We start from the raw sequence: 18,088 nt of genomic DNA on the forward strand, positions 1-18,088 counted from the left end.
CATCATTCTGGACAAACAATCTCTCTTCCTCCTCCTCTCTTTCATTCTTTGAGTCTTCCCTCCCTCCATTGTCCTTGGTCTCTCTCCCTCTCTCTCACTCGCTCTCTTACTAAATCTGTTTCCCTCTCTCTATCTGTCTCGCTATATCTTTCTCGATTTCCGGCTCTCTCTTCACTCCCTCATTGCTCTCTTTCTGTTTCTCTCTCTCCGTCTCCCTCTCTCCCTCTCTCGCTTTCCCTGTTTCGCTTTATCTCTCTGTCTCTGTCTCTGTATCTATTTATCCATCCCCCTCTCTATCTCATTCGCCCACTCACTCTTTTGTTCAATCCCTCACTCTCTCTCTCTCTCCCTCTCTCTCTCTCTCTCTCTCTCTTTGTGCACAATACACGGCCGTCCCCGTAATCAATAAATAAGTCGTTGACGATTATGCCATCGCCTCTAGACCAACCTGTGCCTGTTTTCAGCCCGACACACAAAAAGCAGCACCAACCTTCTGAAGCCTTTCAGTACGCTGCTCCTCTCAGATCACTTGTTTGGTTCCCCCACGGGGACTTTACACAACTCCACCGCCACGGTGAATAATTATTGAACTGTCATATTTTTTTAATAATTTCATTAATTAAGGATAAACGTCAAAGGGGTTTTCTTTCCTCTCTTTGTTTTTAAATGGTCGGATTTTAAATGAATCTCATCAGGTTGTTATGACAGCCCCACTGCGAGGAATTAAGCAGATGTTTTTAACTTGTGCTGTGTGTGAAAACAGCAGATTTCAAGGCTAGGCAGACAGGGTATCTCTTATTGTCTGTGTTGATGTATTCTTGTCTAATGAACCGCTACCTCCTCGGTCTGCACCGAGGGTCAAACTTTTCAAATGCAAACTTTTATTCTTTCATACTGCGGCAGATTTTCTCTCTAAAGAAATGATTGGAAAAATCTTTGACCTAATGTCTGATATCTCACAGATCAATACCCCTTTGAAAGCACCTTGAAACATGGTGTTCCAAGACGATGTCCTATCGGTCTCATTACAGCTCTCCTCCTTTATCTCTAACACACGATATTTCACCCTGCTCTGGACACCATATTTATTAATTAACTCCAAAAGTCTCTTCCAAGGCTACCGGCTAACATGCCTGGTACCGGCTGAATGATTTCATAACAGCTGAGCAGTGCGGTGGAGATTGTGTCAGGGCGCACTCTGTGAATGTCTCTCTCTCTCTCTCTCTCTCTCTCTCTCTCTCTCTCACGCGCTCTCTCTCACTCTCTCTCTCTCTCTCTCTTGATTTCCCTACATTTCTGTATTCTACAGTTTTATTTCTCTCACGCTCTCTCTCTCTCTCTGTATTCTAGTTATTTCCATAAATCTCTGTATTCTACAGTTATATTTCTCTCTCGCTTTCTCTGTATTATACAGTCATCTCTCTCTCTGTATTCTAGCTACCTCCCTTTGCTCTCTCTCTCTCTCTCTGTATTCTACAGTTAAATCTCTTTCTCGATCTCTCTATATTCTACAGTTCTCTCCCTCTTACTCTCTTCATTCTACAGTTAAATCTCTTTCCCGATCTCTCTATATTCTACAGTTCTTACCCTCTCTCTCTCTGTATTATACAGTTATCTCTCTCTCGCTCTCTCTCTCTCTCTCTCTCTCTCATTCTCTCTCTATCTCTCTCTCTCTGTATTCTACAGTTATTTCCCTCAATCTCTGTATTATACAGTTCTTTCTGTATTCTATAGTTATCGCTCTCTCACTTTCACTCTCTCTCTCTGTGTATTCTACAGTTAAACATCTCTCTCTCTCTCTCTCTCTCTCTCTCTCTCTCTCTCTCTGTATAATACAGTTATCTCTCGTAGAGGACGACAGAAGGTTCTTCCCATCAGTCATGGGGGGTCTTTATCATTTCCAAGTATGAAACATACCACCTCTTCCATCACACCACCTCTTCCTCCTCCACCGCTAACACCACCTCCACCTCTACCACACCATCACCACCTCCACCACTATAACCATCACCTCCACCACCACTAACAACACCTCCACCTCTACCACCCCACCACCACTTCCACCACTATCACCATCAGCACCAACAACAACCCCCACCACCAGCAGCAGCTAGCAGTGGTAGCTAACAGTGGTATCTAGCAGTAGCTGGCAATGGCAGCTAGCAGCGGTATCTAGCAGTACCTGGCAATGGCAGCTAGCAGCGGTAGCTAGCAGTGGCCGGCAATGGCAGCTAGCAGCGGTAGCTAGCAGCGGTAGCTAGCAGCGTTAGCTAACCAGCACTGAGGCAGGAGTGTGCCTCTGCTGATAATGAGAGTAGCGGGGAGGAAACAGGTCATCAGCTGTGTCCTCCTCATTAGGACCAAGTAGAGGCTGCGCTCATATTTGCAGAGTACAAACAAGGCTATTAGTTTAAATTGGCCCACACCAGCAGCGAGACAGATCTCCTTATTTTCACGTTTGGCCGTATGCGCTATCGTCTCCCCCGTGCTTATCCAGGCCAAATCGTTCTGCTAAAGAGCTGTTTGTTGGTTCAATATCAAATGAGCACCTCGGTGCGGTGGGTGATACGAGGGGCCATGTATGACAGCGGTGTTTGCCATTGTGTCAAATGATTTGGCCTTCTGCATGTGGAGCCATACTGCAATATACATGAAGGCCAAGATCAATAGTGTGTGTCCACTTAAGATACTGTAAATCATTCAAGGTTTTTCTTTATTTATTTTTGAAGGTTAGAAGGGTAATATATATATACATATATTACCCTTCTAACCTTACATGGATTCCAATTCCGTTTTTTTATATAGTTTCCATTCCAGTGATTCACTTCAGCAGAGTCAACCAGAGAAGGCAATCAAACAGTCAGCACTATAGTATAAAATAGAAAAGAGTGCTATTAATGGCATGGCCCCCCCCGGCAAGATCACAGATAAAGCGAGCGATGCAAGCCATATTCACCCCATTATTTAAATAGCGTGTCAGCCCAGTCACACCCATGCACAATTACATCTTTTAATCGGACTCATCATGTGGGTCTTGTCACTTGAACTCGCAGCCGCACTCGAAATAAGAAACCGCTTGAGCTGTTTCCCCGCACACACAGGAGACGAAGAAACCGTGGGTCACGTATGGGATAAAATGCAGATGAGTTCTTCTGTTTCTTCTGCTTGAGAGTGTCCCTCGAGGTGAAGGCCGTGTTGCTCTTCTCCGAGAAGCACCCTCCAACGAAGAGAAAGGGCCTACTTGACCGAAACCCCTGGCCAAGCGACAGTTACATTATATTTCATGTAACCGTTCTAACCGATAGATCTTCCCCTCATTCTATACAACATAATCTCCCCCATCTCCATCAATGGACCAATCTGGAGTGCAGACACGCGATGGGCACTCTAGACACAGACTAATACACTTTTGAAGCCATATCGTGAAATATGTCTGGGCCGGACGGCGATGAGAGCACACTGAGATTGATTTATTAATCTGATCAGCCCCGCGGAGCAGGGGGCGACGTGCGTTTGTCCTGCCCTCCGTATTAGCCTGAATGACACTCAGGGTCACCTCGGAGAGCCCCCGACGACGCCTCCATCCCCCGCTCTTATTTTCCCATCTTTGTCTGTAATCTTTGTAATCAGAGACACGGCATGGTCGCCGCCTCTGCTTTGATGTTCTGGGGGCTTGACGAATGGGCCCCAGATACCAGCGGCAAACACAAACACACGCAGGCACAAACACACGCACCCGAGCACCACAACAAATTATCCACATCCTCATTCAAAATTCTCTGTTATCTTGTTGCGCGGCTGGCACACACACACACCCACCCCCTGGGTTCTATAGCAACTGAGCTCCGGGCAGAGATGGGCAGGACCACAGCCACAGGCAGGGTGGTCCTCCCCAGGATCTGTAGCTGTGGGGGCCTCTTCTCTTTCCCTGGAACCTTCAGAGAGGCAGAGGTTCTCCCGTGATCCACATATACTTGGACCATGTGTTCCCTTCCATGGGACAGCAGAACATCTCCTAGCCAGGCGGGGGTGTGCCATAGTACAAACTACAACCGGGTCCAAATGACCTCCTCAGAGTGGTGGTGCCCTGCCCAAGGCCCTAAAAGGACATCTCTTAGCTCTCCTTTGTGAGCAGGTGGTACAGGTTCTGAAAGCGTCGTACCTTAAAGACTGCAAACATAGTCTGTGGTGGTAGGCTGCCCTAATGCACCGTAGTACGCCGATAACTCTCGCTTAACGTGCCGTAAACCGCAACGGCCCCAGATTCCCGATAAACAGCGTTTTTTCTTGCCGATCGGGACAAACTTCTTAAGTTGGAAAATCGCTTCCGACCGAACAGAGGGGGAAGCGCTGGAGGAAGGCTTTGTGTTCACGAGAGGGGAAGGAGGCGTGTGCAATGTACCGATGATAATCTGTAGGTCTTTGCCGGGTTTAAACGAGCAGCGAATGGCTGCCATGACCCAAAATAGCAAGGAGAGAGAGAGAGGAGGAGGAGGAGGAGGAGGAGGAGGAGGAGGATAGAGAGGAGGAGGGGGTGGATGGTAGGGGGGAGGAGGTGGGGGAGGAGTAGGGGAGGAGGAGGAGGAGGAGGGAGGGACGGGGGGGGGGTTTGTTCAGCGGGGCAGCTCCTCAGTGATTGATGATTGATTACTACACAATTACCGCTGAAAGCAGCAGGGAACTACCTAATCATTGCTTTGCTTGCTAAAAGGGGATTATTGCATAGAAGAGGCTTGTCACAGCCACTCTCTTTCTACCAGTCAATAGGAAATTACTCAAGAGATTGCAAACATACGTAACATACTTAAGCCGGTGACAGCGACTGGGCCTGTCTTTCTTCAGAATGTACAATCTGAAGAAAGATTTGCGAGTGACGTAGTGGGTCTATTAGTGTGTATGTGCATGCAAGCGGAAGTGTGTGCGTATGTTTTTTTTGTGTGTGTGTGTGTGTGTGTGTGTGTGTGTGTGTGTGTGTGTGTGTGTGGTGCATGTGTGCCTGAGACTGAGAGTGTACGTGCGTACGTGCATGCAAGAGGAAGTGTGTGTTAGGGTCTAGGTTGTGTATTTGTGTGTTTGTGCGCGCGTGTGTGTGAGTGTGAGAGGGAAAGTTTGTCTGTGTGAGGTATGTGTGTGAATGCTTGCGTAAGAGAAAATGTGTGAATGTTAGAGTGTGTGTGTCAGTGAATGCTAGTGTGTGTGTGTGTGTGTATGTGTGTGTGTGTGTACGCACGTGTGTGCATGCACCCCGGGTCCCGTGTCTGGCAGAAGACGGCCCTCCTCAGAGACAGCTCGCCTCAAACCGTCGGTCTAATTAAAGCCGTCTTCCAGCGGGGTGCTGTGGAACCTCTAGCCCCTCAGCAATTAAGGGCAGGATTTCTCGTTTGGTCTCCGAGTCAGAAGAAAGGGTCCATTCCGAGGACTGATTATCCCTTCTCTCTCATCCCAACCATTACCCCCTCCCCGCCCCGCTCCCACCACTCCTTCTCCTTATTGGATCCACAGATTAGATGGAGAAGATGGAATCACATATATTGAACTGGGAGAAAGGGAGGCAAAGTCGTTCGCAATCAAGCATAGAAAAAAGGACAACAGCAGAAAAGCAAGAGGCTGGTAATCGTGTTTGGAGGTGTAGGAGTCAAAGTGGTGGCCAGCCAGCAAGGAAACAGGCCAGAGGTGGAGTGGCTGTTAATGCAGCGACGCTACGAAGCCCTGACTGGGAAACCCTAGATATTCTTCCTGTGCGTAGTGTTGATTTCTTCCACACTACACCCAGTCCTACTGCAGCAGTTTAAATTGGTTTCTCCTCCGATTGGCAGCTCGCTTTTATGCTTTTTCTTTTTCACTCTACCACCAAGAGAAACTGTGAATGTAAAAACAGGGGTTTCACATTGACCGGTTCAGCTCTGCAAGCCCGAGACACGGTTTTCCATCAGTGTGAAAAGCGTCCATGGACCTTGGGGGAGGGCGGGCTGTGGAGGCGCCCACCATTGGGAGGAACCGGATGGGGTTAACGGGCCGGTCGTCTCCACACCCAGACGGGGCGATGGTGTCCCAGCTCGCGGGGCTACAGTAAGCCTTGTCGGATAAGGCCTTCCATTAGGGCCATTATTTTAAATCATCTCACCTCCTAATGGACTCCCCCTGGTCCTGGTGGTGCCACAGCTATCTTATCCCCGCGGGCTCAGTCCATCTCCCCCACCTCTCTCTCTCTCTCTCTCTTCCCCTCCCCCCTCCCTCTCTCTCTTCCTCCCTCTTCCCCTCCCCCCCCCTCTCTCTCTTTCTCTCTCCAGCTCTCTCACTCGCTTCAGCTCTCTCCCAAGCTCTCCCTCACTCCTTCCCTCTCCCCCAGCCCTCTCTCTCATTCTCTCTCCCCAGCCCCCTCTCTCTCTATCTCTCCCCATCCCCCTCTCTCTCTCCCCAGCCCCCTCTCTCTCTCTCTCCCCAGACTGCTCTCTCTCTCCCTCTCTCTCCACCCTCCCTCCCTCTCGCTCTATCCCTATTTCCCTCTATCCCCAGCTCTCCCTCTCTCTCTCTCTCTCTCTCCCTCCCTCCCTCTCTCCTCTACAGGTGTGAGCCCTGCTGACTGGGGCCCTCGCGGGGCCCCGGCTAGGCGCTGGTGATCTACTGATGTGTTGTGCTGCTCAGCCCCAGGAGGCCAGTTAAGTGGTTTGCTGTGTGGCAACCCAGGAGAGCTTTATATTATATATATATATATATAATGTTCCCGACTGCACCTTTTTCTGTTGAGGCGCAACGGGAGTGCAAAGAGAGTGAGGTAATTAAATTTGTGTGGCCGATTAGCTAAACGGTTTGTGGAGAAGGAGAGACTGTTTTCTACTGTTGTAGAGAGAGCGAGTTAACAGCCTTCACATTATAAATGTGTATCTATCTACACACACACACAATATTTGTTGAATGATGAATTAATAGTGAATTCGGTTCAGAGCATTTATTTTTCTTCATTTTTTGTACAAAAAGGTACAAACAAGTAACAACATTTTAAGACCAGAACATCGCAACACAAACTAGTACATTCCTATTGTAGTACCATGCACTTAAAGAGAATGAAAACAATAAATATGTGCACGCAATACACAAGATATGATTGGATTTCAGCCGGAAAGCCGAACCAGACCAGGATTGGCCAGGATTTAGAATCCGAGCAGCATTGTTGGCGTTTGATTGGCTGGCTCCTGGGCTGGTGCCTATGATCTTCTACGTAGTCTGAGCACTTGTTACATAGAACACAAGATGGTTGTACACTTTGTAAACAGATAAACCCAAGAGGAGAAGAAGAAGACGAAGAAGAAGACGAAGAAGAAGAAGAAGAAGAAGAGGAATATTTCCGACTTAAACAACAAACAATCTGTTCCTTTGTTGTCTACCAGATTTTTTTGTTCATCCAAAAAATGAATGTTCAAGTTTTACAGCAGCTTAGAAAAATAACTGTTTCTGTATGTACAACAATGTTGATAAAGACATGTAAAAGTTGTATTTACAATACCGTTTGCTGCCTGACCCAGGGCAGCGTCTTGTATGCAGAAGCAGTTTGTTGGGCATTTACTGGTTTTGAATTAGCTGAACGTGGTAGAGTTAGATATGGGCAATGCAAGGCTTGAGGAGTTCAATGATGATCACTGGTTGTCTTAACTACTGTTTATCGTTTACTCAAATAGAAGTTAGCCGATATGAAAACATAATTCACATTCTCCCTTCTTACAACATAACGATTCAGTTGAACCAACATGCTAAAGTAACACGCAACTACTCGGCTGGCCTCTAGATCATCATCATCATCATCGTCGTCGTCAGCGTCATCATTTATAGCAAATCATTTTTCTGACCGTAACACGGTCAAAAATCAGGCAACATATTAAAATATTAAAAAAAGACATGAATAGAGACGAAGGGATGAAGGGGAACGCGGACCCTTGTGGAGGGAGCCGCGCTAAGACCTCATGAGAAAGCGCCACAGTGCAGTGAGAATCGTGTTCATGTCGCCCCTGTTTTACATTCAGTTCTAAAGACTCCCGGACCGCGTCAAGAGTGCTCGCTACCTTCCTATTGGACACACTGCTACCCAAGTTCATCTGGTATTTTAAGGCATATGTATGCTATCGTACGATCAGGAAGGGGAGACCGGTTCAGAGTGAATGCTGTGGTTCACATCTGTCCCAAACCTCCCCAGGTGACCATGTGACGTGTCAGGTGATTGCCCCTGCTGTCGTTTTTTCTTCTTCTTCTTTTTTTTTTTTAAACAAGCCAGATGTTATAGCAGCCATTTTTTTCCCAGCTGCATTGCATGTTCTATGGATGACAGAGATGGTTTCCCTTGCGTTTTTTTGTCCCTACACTTTAAAACAACTCCCTCATTAGTCAACGTCTTCTATCGTATAGATGTTGGAAGAGGGAGGAGCAACATTATTTCATAAAACTCCCCAATACTTCTCCGTCGCAGTACTAAATGGAACTGTACAGATCGCACCGCGTGTTACACACCCAGACTCGTAATACTCCTCTGAGATGAACAGAGTTAAGTTATCTCAAATGAAATGTTCAAAGTGTCTCAGAGTGTGCCGAGGTTCAGACACGTTTAGCAGCAGATGTGCACACCTGTGTCATGGTTTCGTCACACACAGATCTCTACTCACCAAACACTAGGCTCTCTGATCATCTGAATGGGTTCACCTTCACATCGCACATACAGCTTGAAGGACACACAGAAATAGAGACAGAGGGGGAAGGAGAGGGACAGTGTGCGTTTGTGTGTGTGTGTCACATACATACACGCACAAAATCATACACATTAACAGGGAAAGAGATTGAGATGGAGAGAAAGAGAGATACAGAGAGAGAGAGAGAGAGACAGAGAGACAGAGAGAGAGAGATACAGAGATTAATGAGAGAGAGCGAGAGAGAGGGTGACTGACAGAGAGAGAGCACAGAGACAGAAAGAGAGAGAGAGTGTACAGAGACCCAGAGAGAGAAAGCTACAGGGAGAGCGAGAGTCAGAGCGAGGGGGGGGGGGGTCTTCAAACGCTCAGGGTCATGTTGCGGAGAAGCCACTGCTGTGAGCGGCTGGAGCTGCAGTCCCTCAGAGTAGGCACCATCTTGTCGTCCTCTGTGGGCATGTCCAGACACTGGTTACTGTTCACGTGGAGCAGCGTCAGCCGCTGGGAACACAGAGAGAAAGAGAGAGAGATAGGTCATGTTCTCACACACAAATACAGGACTAAGGTGTCCACAAACAGCATGTAAGTTTTGAAAAACATACATAGGTCCATTCATAACCTCACACCCAAGGGCAACGACGGATGCACCCTCAAGCACACGTACACATGCACACGCACACACGTGGATACATTTCTTTCTAATCCATAGTTATCAAAAACAAACACACAAACACCCCACACATGTCGGTGTGCGTGTGTGTTTAATCCATCAGTGTGGAGGTGTGTGATTAATCGATTGACACAAAAACACATACACACACACAAACGCACGGTAAAATGAACACAAAAATAGTTTTCCTCTCCTCTCACAGAAACAAAGCCCTGAGATCAATTTCTCTATTACACCAGAAGAAGGCATTACCACATGCAAACTTCCAATCAATTATTTTTAATTCCCTTTTTCCCACGAATATAGACTGAAAGAAACAAGTGAAAAAAGTATTAAGACCCAAGCTTTTTATTTTACTGGATATATCTTTCAATGTCATCCCTTCTGAAACTACTGAATGAATGTTTTTTCTTCAAATGGAAACGTTCTGAATTTGAACCGGCTTGTATTGGTAAAAACAAACAAGTATGTGGTAAAACCTGGAGCTAGAAATCCAGTGATCATGCTCAGTGTGAATAATGGAGGCTCTAAGTCTGATGTGCCATACCACTGGTCAGACACACATTATATCAATTGTAAATACCTTGGGATAAAATTTTAACTAAATGACGAGGACGTAAAAACCTGTTGCACTTATTTGACTATTCCTAAATCTTTATTCTACCTTTTTCATTCAAATTTAAAATCCTAAAAGACATTGAGACATTCCAAAAAAAACAAGATGGATGTCTCTGTGTTGTCGTCGTCTGTGATGAACTACAGACCACTGAATACGTGGCGGTTGATGACATAATACACCTCCCACCCCTCGCTCAGAAACAGCGCCATACAGCAGCATCAGGAGCTGTTGTGTTTGTCTCCGTGTGTGTTGTCGTCCCCCCAGGCCGGGGGTCAGGAGTTCCCTCCTGATGCGGAACGCATGTGGAGGACATCGGGGCTTTCCGGGCCCTTCCGCAACCGGAGATTAAGATGGCGGTACCGATAGAGCACAGCAGTTCGATTATTGGCCAACAGCAGAACGAGGGAGGGATTATCACCCCCCGATAGAGATCATGTAAACGTGACTGGCTCTGTGGGAAAGGTCGAGGTCGTCAACAGCCAATCAAAAGCTTTTGTTGTGTTTGTGTGGAAAACTTCAGGAAAAAGGAAAACCTGGGCTCTGTTCTGATCATTCTGGGTCTAAGGGGCTAATGCGGACAACACATTTTTTGATTGGTTTTGTGTTAAGCGATTTTCCGCCATAATCCATGAAAAAGGGATTCAATGTTGTTGGATTACATTGTCCCAAAGGATTATGTTGCAGCCAGTTTTCACGGATTACGCCTGCAGCATTCCCGATCTATATTACCTATTCTAAAAATTGTTGTCTGCATTAGTCCCTTAGACTCAAAATGATCAGAAAATTAGGGTTGCTGTGGAAAAATCTGTACGTTTTTCCTTTATGGAAGTGATGAAAAAAATACACAGTAGGGGAAAACAAATTGAACTGAAACATGTTTTATTTCAAAGAAAAGTTCTATTTAATTGCAACACTAGTCAATGGTCATAAAAAAATCTATATTTTATGTACATTCTTAAAATGTAAAGATTAAGAATAAAGTGACATTTCAGATTTCGTTTGGAATATATGACGTGGTGCGCACAACACGATCTACGTCTGATTCGATTCAGCTTGGTTTACCGTCCTACAAAGAGACGATAACCCGGTATACCTTTTTCTATAAACGCAGCCAACAACACATACACACACATACATAAACGGAAACAAATCGGTACACATGAACGCAGGAAGGACAGCGATACGACCAACACATCACAGTTTACATCATAAATGAAGATTAATTCAATGTAAATGAGTTGTTAAGTAAACAACGCAACATTGTGAAATAACACAAGCTAATACTGAGTCACTGAGCCGTGGAGCAACGCATCGAGTTAATCAAATGTGAAATTAATAATTGTAATAATTCACTGCGGACCCGAGTCCTAACCATAATGTCTGTGAGGGTAATTCTTCCCGTGTTTAGCGTTGTGCCCCAATCCCTCATTTGAAAAGCGACTGAGCTGTGTGCGTGTGCGTTTTTGACATCAAGCAGAAATCCGAGCTGAAGTGCACAAAACCGAGAACCAATATCAGTCAGGCAATAAATTCCAATTACCTGATGTTTATTCTTCCACGATACACAAAGACCAGGTCACGCACCCACGCGCGCACCAACACAACCCACGCACACACTGAGTTATTGACACAAAGCAGCATCGCAGGTGGCCGGCCATTACATTGAAATCAGAGCCGGCCGTAAACCTACTGCCTGACACAGCTGCCCTTATTGTCTGGCTCCTCAACCCTGTTTCATAATATTCAGCCCCATTTTGAATTCCTGCTACACTTTAGACACACAAATTAACAGGAAGAAATAGGACAGCATGGATGACATTGTATAATGCTGTCCTGCCATGGTAAACACCAGTGTGTACAATATTGTCAATATTAACCGTGCGCAGTTCCATTCGGATTCAACAACGACCAAAACATAACACGGCTTCCCGTGTGCAGAACTAGGCCACATGTATAAATCATAACACACACGGTGGCAATTAGCGTGATGCTAGCCTCCATTCAAAAGCGTGTCCGACTTACTCCACAGAAGGCTATAACCGGAGCAGGAAGAGAGCCCCTTTATATTTAATGAAAATATTAGAAATCTGGAGCCCTTGTCGTAGCGCTCATAATTATTTCATGGGTCCTCTGAGGCCGCGAAAACTCTCGCCTCAGCCTTCCGGCGGAGCAGGCGGTGTCAGAGGAGCGGCGTGCACGTATGTGTGTGTGTGTGTGTATGTGCACTTATGTATGTATGTATGTATGTATGTGTGTGTTTGTGCCTGTGTGTGTGTCTGTCTCTCTCCGCGTGTACGTGCGCGCGTGTATGTGTGGATGTGTGTGCACACGCGTGTGTGAGAGTGTGTGTGTGTGTGTATGTGCACGTATGTACGCACATATGTGTTTGTGTGTTTGTGCCTGTATGTGTGTGTGTCTCTCTGTGTGTGCGTGTGTGTATGTGTGTGTTTGCAGCTTAGACCAGCTAATTAAATGAGCATGGCTTCAACCTCCGTCTTCGCTGGGTGGAGAACATTTATCGTCTCCGTTACCAGGCAGCAGCAGCTGCAGCAGCAGGCTAACACCGCCACCGCTCCTCCAACATAACGAACAAAATCCATGACACACCACTGGGGGGGGGGGGGGGGGGGTGTTTGTGCCTGGGGACCACTTTGTGTGTGTGTGTGTGTGGGGGGGGGCTACACAAGGGCTCCTAATAGAGCCCTTGTGTATGATGGGTCTTGTAGCGCCTGGCTGTAGCTGGAGGTCCAGCAAGAGACAGGAGGCGGGGGAGGAGGAGAGAGAGAGAGGAGGAGGAGAAGAGAGAGAGAGAGAGAGAGAGAGAGAGAGAGAGAGAGAGAGAGAGAGAGAGAGAGAGAGAGAGAGAGAGAGAGAGAGAGGAGAAAGGAGGAAAAGGAGAAAGGAGGAAAATAGATAGAAAGGAGGAAGAGAGAAAGAGAGAGTGAGACAGAGACAGAGAGGGAGAGAGCGAGAAAGAGTAGGAAGAGTGGGAGAGAGAGAGAGAAAAGTAAGCGAGAGAGAGAGAAAAGTAAGCGATGAGAGAGAGAGAGAGAGAGAGAGAGAGGAGGAAAAGGAGAAAGGAGGAAAATAGATAGAAAGGAGGAAGAGAGAAAGAGAGAGTGAGACAGAGACAGAGAGGGAGAGAGAGAGAGAAAAGTAAGCGAGAGAGAGAGAAAAGTAAGCGAGAGAGAGAGAGAGAGAGAAAGAGAAAAGAGAGAGAGAGAGAGAGAGAGAGAGAGAGAGAGAGAGAGAGAGAGAGAGAGAGAGAGAGAGAGAGAGAGAGAGAGACAGAGAGGAATAGGAGGTGGAGGTGGAGGTGGAGGAGGAGGAGGAGGAGGGATGAACCAGGCCAACTAACAGCAGGTTACCTCTCTGTGGTGACTCTAACACGCTCCAGCGGTCTCAGAGGCTGCTCAGCCAATTTACCCTGACTTGCCCCCCTGCCCCCCCCCACCCCATCCAGAAGGGAAAACGGGTGACATGCTACAGTGAGGCTGCACTCCTCAGCACTTCGGAGAATACAGAGACCCGGGAATTTTCTGTAGAACAAAGCGGCTTCTCAGAGGAACACCAACCCGGACTAGCAGACGAACAAGAAAACGTGGAGCAAACTCCTGCACACAGATTTGCCGTGTGCCGGACAGGGTTAGGGTTAGGGTTGGGGGGCGGGGGGGGCAGCGTTATAATTGAATTCGCTGCGTTGACCACAACACCTGGTCGGTGCAGCTGTACCCAGCTGCTTCAGGGCCACGGTCGCCCCGCCGTAGAAGGGTTAGGACGCCGGGACGAGAGCCGGCCGCCACATGAAGGATCACTTCAAAAGGACTCATAAACAACGGCGGGCCCCGCTTCAATCTGCCCTCCGCCGCCGCCGCCACGCGCCTAGTCAGCTAAAAATAAACCCGACCGCCACCGTTTCTTGGCTGCGGTGACCGATGCGGAGCCTGTCTGGAGGACGAGCGGTGTGGTTCCTGGCGTTCCAAAAAATATATTTATTTAAGGAAATGAATGTCAAACGAGATCTGATTCGGCATGAAGGCTAGCTAAAGGTCTCGGAGATAGCAGCTCACGCTAGGAGCGCCACACTGATGGCCGCGTCTCTAATGGCCCCCTCCCCCTCTTTCTCTCTCTCGCTCCCTCTGTATCTCTCTCTCTCCCTCTGTATCTGTTTGTCTCTCTCCTGCTGTATCTCTCTCTCTCTCTCTCCTTTTCTCTCCCTCTGTATATCCTTGTTTTTCTCTCTCCCGCTGTATCTCACTCTCTCTCACTGTATCTCTCTCTCTCCCCTCTCTTTCTCCCGCTGTATCTCTCTGCCCCCCCTCCCTCTCTCTCTCTCCCACTGTATCTCTCTCTCCCCCTCTCTCTCTCTCTCTCTCTCTCTCTCTCTCTCTCTCCCCCGCTGTATCTCTCTCTCTCCCTCTCTCTCTCTCTCTCTACCGCTGTATCTCTCTCTCTCAATGTATCCTTCTATCTCTCCCTCTCTCTCTCTATCTCTGTCTGGGTCCCACTCTTATTACATTTACTTTGAGAAGGTCACCGGTAATAGCTCCTAAATGCCTTTGAAAACTATTTGCATCAACATTTTGACTAATAGCCAGAGGCAGCCCATCAAAACAAGCCCGGCGCATCTCAGCCTACAGACGACACATCGAGAGACGAAGCCTTGATGATCAAATCAACAACCGTCCACTAAACCGGGCTCGACCGTGTAGTGGCTCGCTTGTTCGATTCCCCGGCCGAAAGGTGTTGGGTTCAAACCCCCCCCCCCGAGCAAGGCGCTTGACTCCTCTCTACTCACCGGCTGTGACCCGCATCTGAATTCACAGAGAGTCACATGGGATAAAGTCATCCGCTCAGTCACTACCTAACAAATACACAACACAAGACACTCAGTCTAGAAACGCCACACAAACTACCGAGCTAGTCCCCAGCTAGCGATCGCGTGCTACGGTACTGACCTGCTCCCGGGGGCCCCGGGGTGCCCTGGCGCGGGCCCTACCGGGGCCCTAGGGGACGTAGTCTGCGGGGCTGAGGGCCAGCCGCCGGTACACACCGAGGCGGGTGAGGTTGCGGAGGGCCCATGTCTGAAGGGGGGTGTCGTTACAGGGCTCCACCACGGGGGCCCGGCTGCGGCTGACGCTCAGACAGGAGCCGCTGGGGATGTGTTGGAAGGTGTGTCTCTACAGCCGCCGGGGGGGGGAGGGGGGGAGACATGCGGAGGGTGAGCCGTGCGAGGGTTTGCGGGGGTTTTTGCGGGGGGTTGGAAGGGGAATCTTTTATTTAGAGAGGGAAGCTTACTAGGACAAAGTGGTGTGTGTATGACTTGACGTTACACACCCCACGAGGCAGCCCTTTGAGTCGGCCTCGTGCATGAAATGTGCAATACAAATGAAGTTGACTTGCCTCGCCTTTACGTCATCCTCATCGTTTTAGGGGAAGGAGGTAATCATCCCCCCCCCCCCCCCCAAGAAACAGACTTTGACAAAACCTCCAATGTCGTAAATGTCTTTAAAAGACCGTGGCTTGGTTTGTTTTCTCCCAGGGAGAGGAACTGCAATCACAGTGTTGCTCTGGTACATTTTCTCCCTTCTCAAAACACATTACTCCTGCTGCTGATAAAGCGAAGGTGAGGGTTCCACTGCCGAGAGCGATAAGAGATTCGAGTGCCGCTACACATCTGCCGCGCGGCCTCGGAGCGGCTATTGTAATGAACGGCGCCCGAGCGAGGCTCTGTCAGCCGGCGAGTGGGCGATAGGGGACGGGCCGCCGTCCATCACGCCCGCCTGTCACGTCCGACCATCCACACAAAGGGAACGCGAAACAAGGAAAGCGCCGGAAACTCATGACCCGGAGAAATGTAAATGGGGGCCCCGTAACTACTCAGTACTAGCCGGGTATCAGCCACGCAAAAGCAGACGCAGACATGCACGCACGCACACACGCCCGTGCACACGTACGCAGACACAGACACACACAAGATAAACAGACACACATGCACACACACACACACAGGAAAGTAAAGCCGAGCGTTTGACAGTCTGAAGAACTCCTCATCGTTTGACAGGTGTGACAGGCGCACACATTCAGGTTGGGTGTTATTCAAATCACTCTCGGGTGCAGAACACAAAAAAGGGAAACGTGCGGAGACTCCGCGGTGGCGCTCAGTGCTTTCTCCGGGCCATGCCCTCGCCCGCGACACTCTCCCTGTGACTCTCGCAGACATCTTAATCACAGACGTCCTAATCATCAATCTTTTATTGGAGAGGTCCTCCCAGAAGTGATGAATAGAGCGCCATGCATTGTTAATGTTCCAGCAGGCTTCCTCCGTGTACAGAGAAGCCTCACGTGTTGTGAGTTTTGAGTCAATACGACTATTTTAGTGTTCACTCCGAGTGGGTAAAAATAGAGGAATGGGGAACTCCCAAGACGGCTGAATCCCGAAGAGAGCTGCACTCTTTTATCACGTTGACTTTGAAAACATCCCACTTATTAATTCTGTGCGTTCCTGTTATTTCCCCCCATTCAGTTTTGCGGTTGAATGACAAAATAGACTGAGTACTGAGACTGGATCATGTACGGTTTATCCCAATTAATAAATATTTTGTCTTACATCACACTCACTCAAGGACCAAACAACATTGATATTTTCTAACAAGGGCCATAACTATACAACAACTAAAGGAACCACGTTCAATATTCAACACAGGGAGATGTTGAAGACAACAACACGACAAACCCATTACTTCACCACTAGAACCATCTCAAGGGAAGGAGTAATCTTAAATTGGATGTCACCATCTTACCTCGAAATCATATTCCCACTTGCCAACGTACTACATGAGAGAAGAAAATGCTGATTGTATCAGAGCAAAAAAAAACAATTGATGCCCCGTTCAACATGCAGCGCCAACTGTAAACATAAAAAACGCAATCACTGACATGTGGCACCATCTGGTGGCCAGAGTGGGCATTACCGCATTCGGTCTGTCTCGTCAGCGGTTTTGTCTCAGATATTATCTCACACATCACATACATGGAGTTATGCCGCCTTCAAAACAGCTCGGTGGTTCGGAAGCTCTTACGTGTCTTTACGTAAACCTTCCCTTCTTCCGAAATAAGAGCCCTCAGGAAACGCCCCGTAGAAGTTCGTAGGCTATGACATAAAACCAGAAAACTGATTCTTCTGGAGACTAGACTTCATAACAACAACAACAAGTATGGATGCCCGCAGGGACCTCTTTGCGCTTCTTTGCTGAATAAGATAAATCAGCTATTAGAACTGCTTGCGATGGTTGAACATGACACAGAATTTATCCGGTCATGTTTATAATTGTAAGCTATAATTTATCGTAATGCAAACGTTAGAATGGGTGTTAAGTTCGCCTCATAGTGCTTGCTGCAAGTTCACTTTAGTCTATCAATGAAATGGGCAGCCATTGTTGCGACGTGAACTCGGTAGCTTTACTTCCGCACAAAACTTTTCGACCCACAGAGTGTTCAAAGCACTTTCCTCCGAGCTTAAGGTCCGAACCTCCGAACCTCCCGGAAAAACTCTAACCGTTTTGAAGGCGGCATCACATCTCTGTAAGATGTGGTCGAAAACCACCAGCCATGCTGCGCTTACCTCGGTGTCGTACTCAAACATCTGGTTGCCCTTCATGTGATGGCACTTCAGCATTACGACGGGGCCGTTGAGACGGGACACGTCCAGGCAGAGGTCGTCCGTACGGATCTCCTTGTCGGCCGTGTACGAGAACACCTGCGGAGAACACAAGGGTGGAGCTTCCTGAACGACCATCTGGAATAGTAGGGTCGTCGCTATATTGGAGGTACACTTTAGATACGATGAACGCTTAGGCCACAATATGAGCATACTGCACACATAAGGTTGTTGGTTGTTGCTATATACATATTGTACGTCTAAAGTTTCTCGTACCGAACAATAACCTGGCTAACTAGCAGTGTTTAAGGCTCCCGTTCCAACCGTTAACCTGACTAACTAGCGGTGCTTTTAGCTTTCATACCAGAGGTCACCATAGCTTACTAGCAGCATACTAGGCTCTCCTATCAGAGGTTACCATGACTAACTAGAAGGGGTTTAGACACTCATACCAAACATTAACCTGG

The 18,088-nt window shown here is 47.9% G+C and overlaps 1 protein-coding gene across 2 annotated transcripts in view; it reads right to left on the bottom strand.

Annotated features, from left to right (window-relative positions):
* Positions 1 to 7,020: 7,020 nt before the first annotated feature.
* The window catches only part of galnt13 (polypeptide N-acetylgalactosaminyltransferase 13), a 36,985-nt gene continuing 25,917 nt past the window's right edge, over positions 7,021 to 18,088 (bottom strand). Inside the window, exons 11-13 of one of the 2 annotated variants that reach the window (XM_079731827.1) lie at positions 17,586 to 17,720; positions 14,920 to 15,141; positions 9,081 to 9,173 (exon numbers count right to left, since the gene is read on the bottom strand). In XM_079731827.1, the coding sequence (XP_079587953.1) occupies positions 14,968 to 15,141; positions 17,586 to 17,720 (309 nt within the window). In that variant the 3' untranslated portion in view covers positions 9,081 to 9,173; positions 14,920 to 14,967. Of the gene's footprint in view, positions 9,174 to 14,919; positions 15,142 to 17,585; positions 17,721 to 18,088 lie in introns of both variants that reach the window. The other variant, XM_079731828.1, reaches the window with a different exon arrangement.

Source organism: Pollachius pollachius (assembly GCF_949987615.1).
Source record: "Pollachius pollachius genome assembly, chromosome: 3".
Classification (NCBI taxonomy): domain Eukaryota; kingdom Metazoa; phylum Chordata; class Actinopteri; order Gadiformes; family Gadidae; genus Pollachius; species Pollachius pollachius.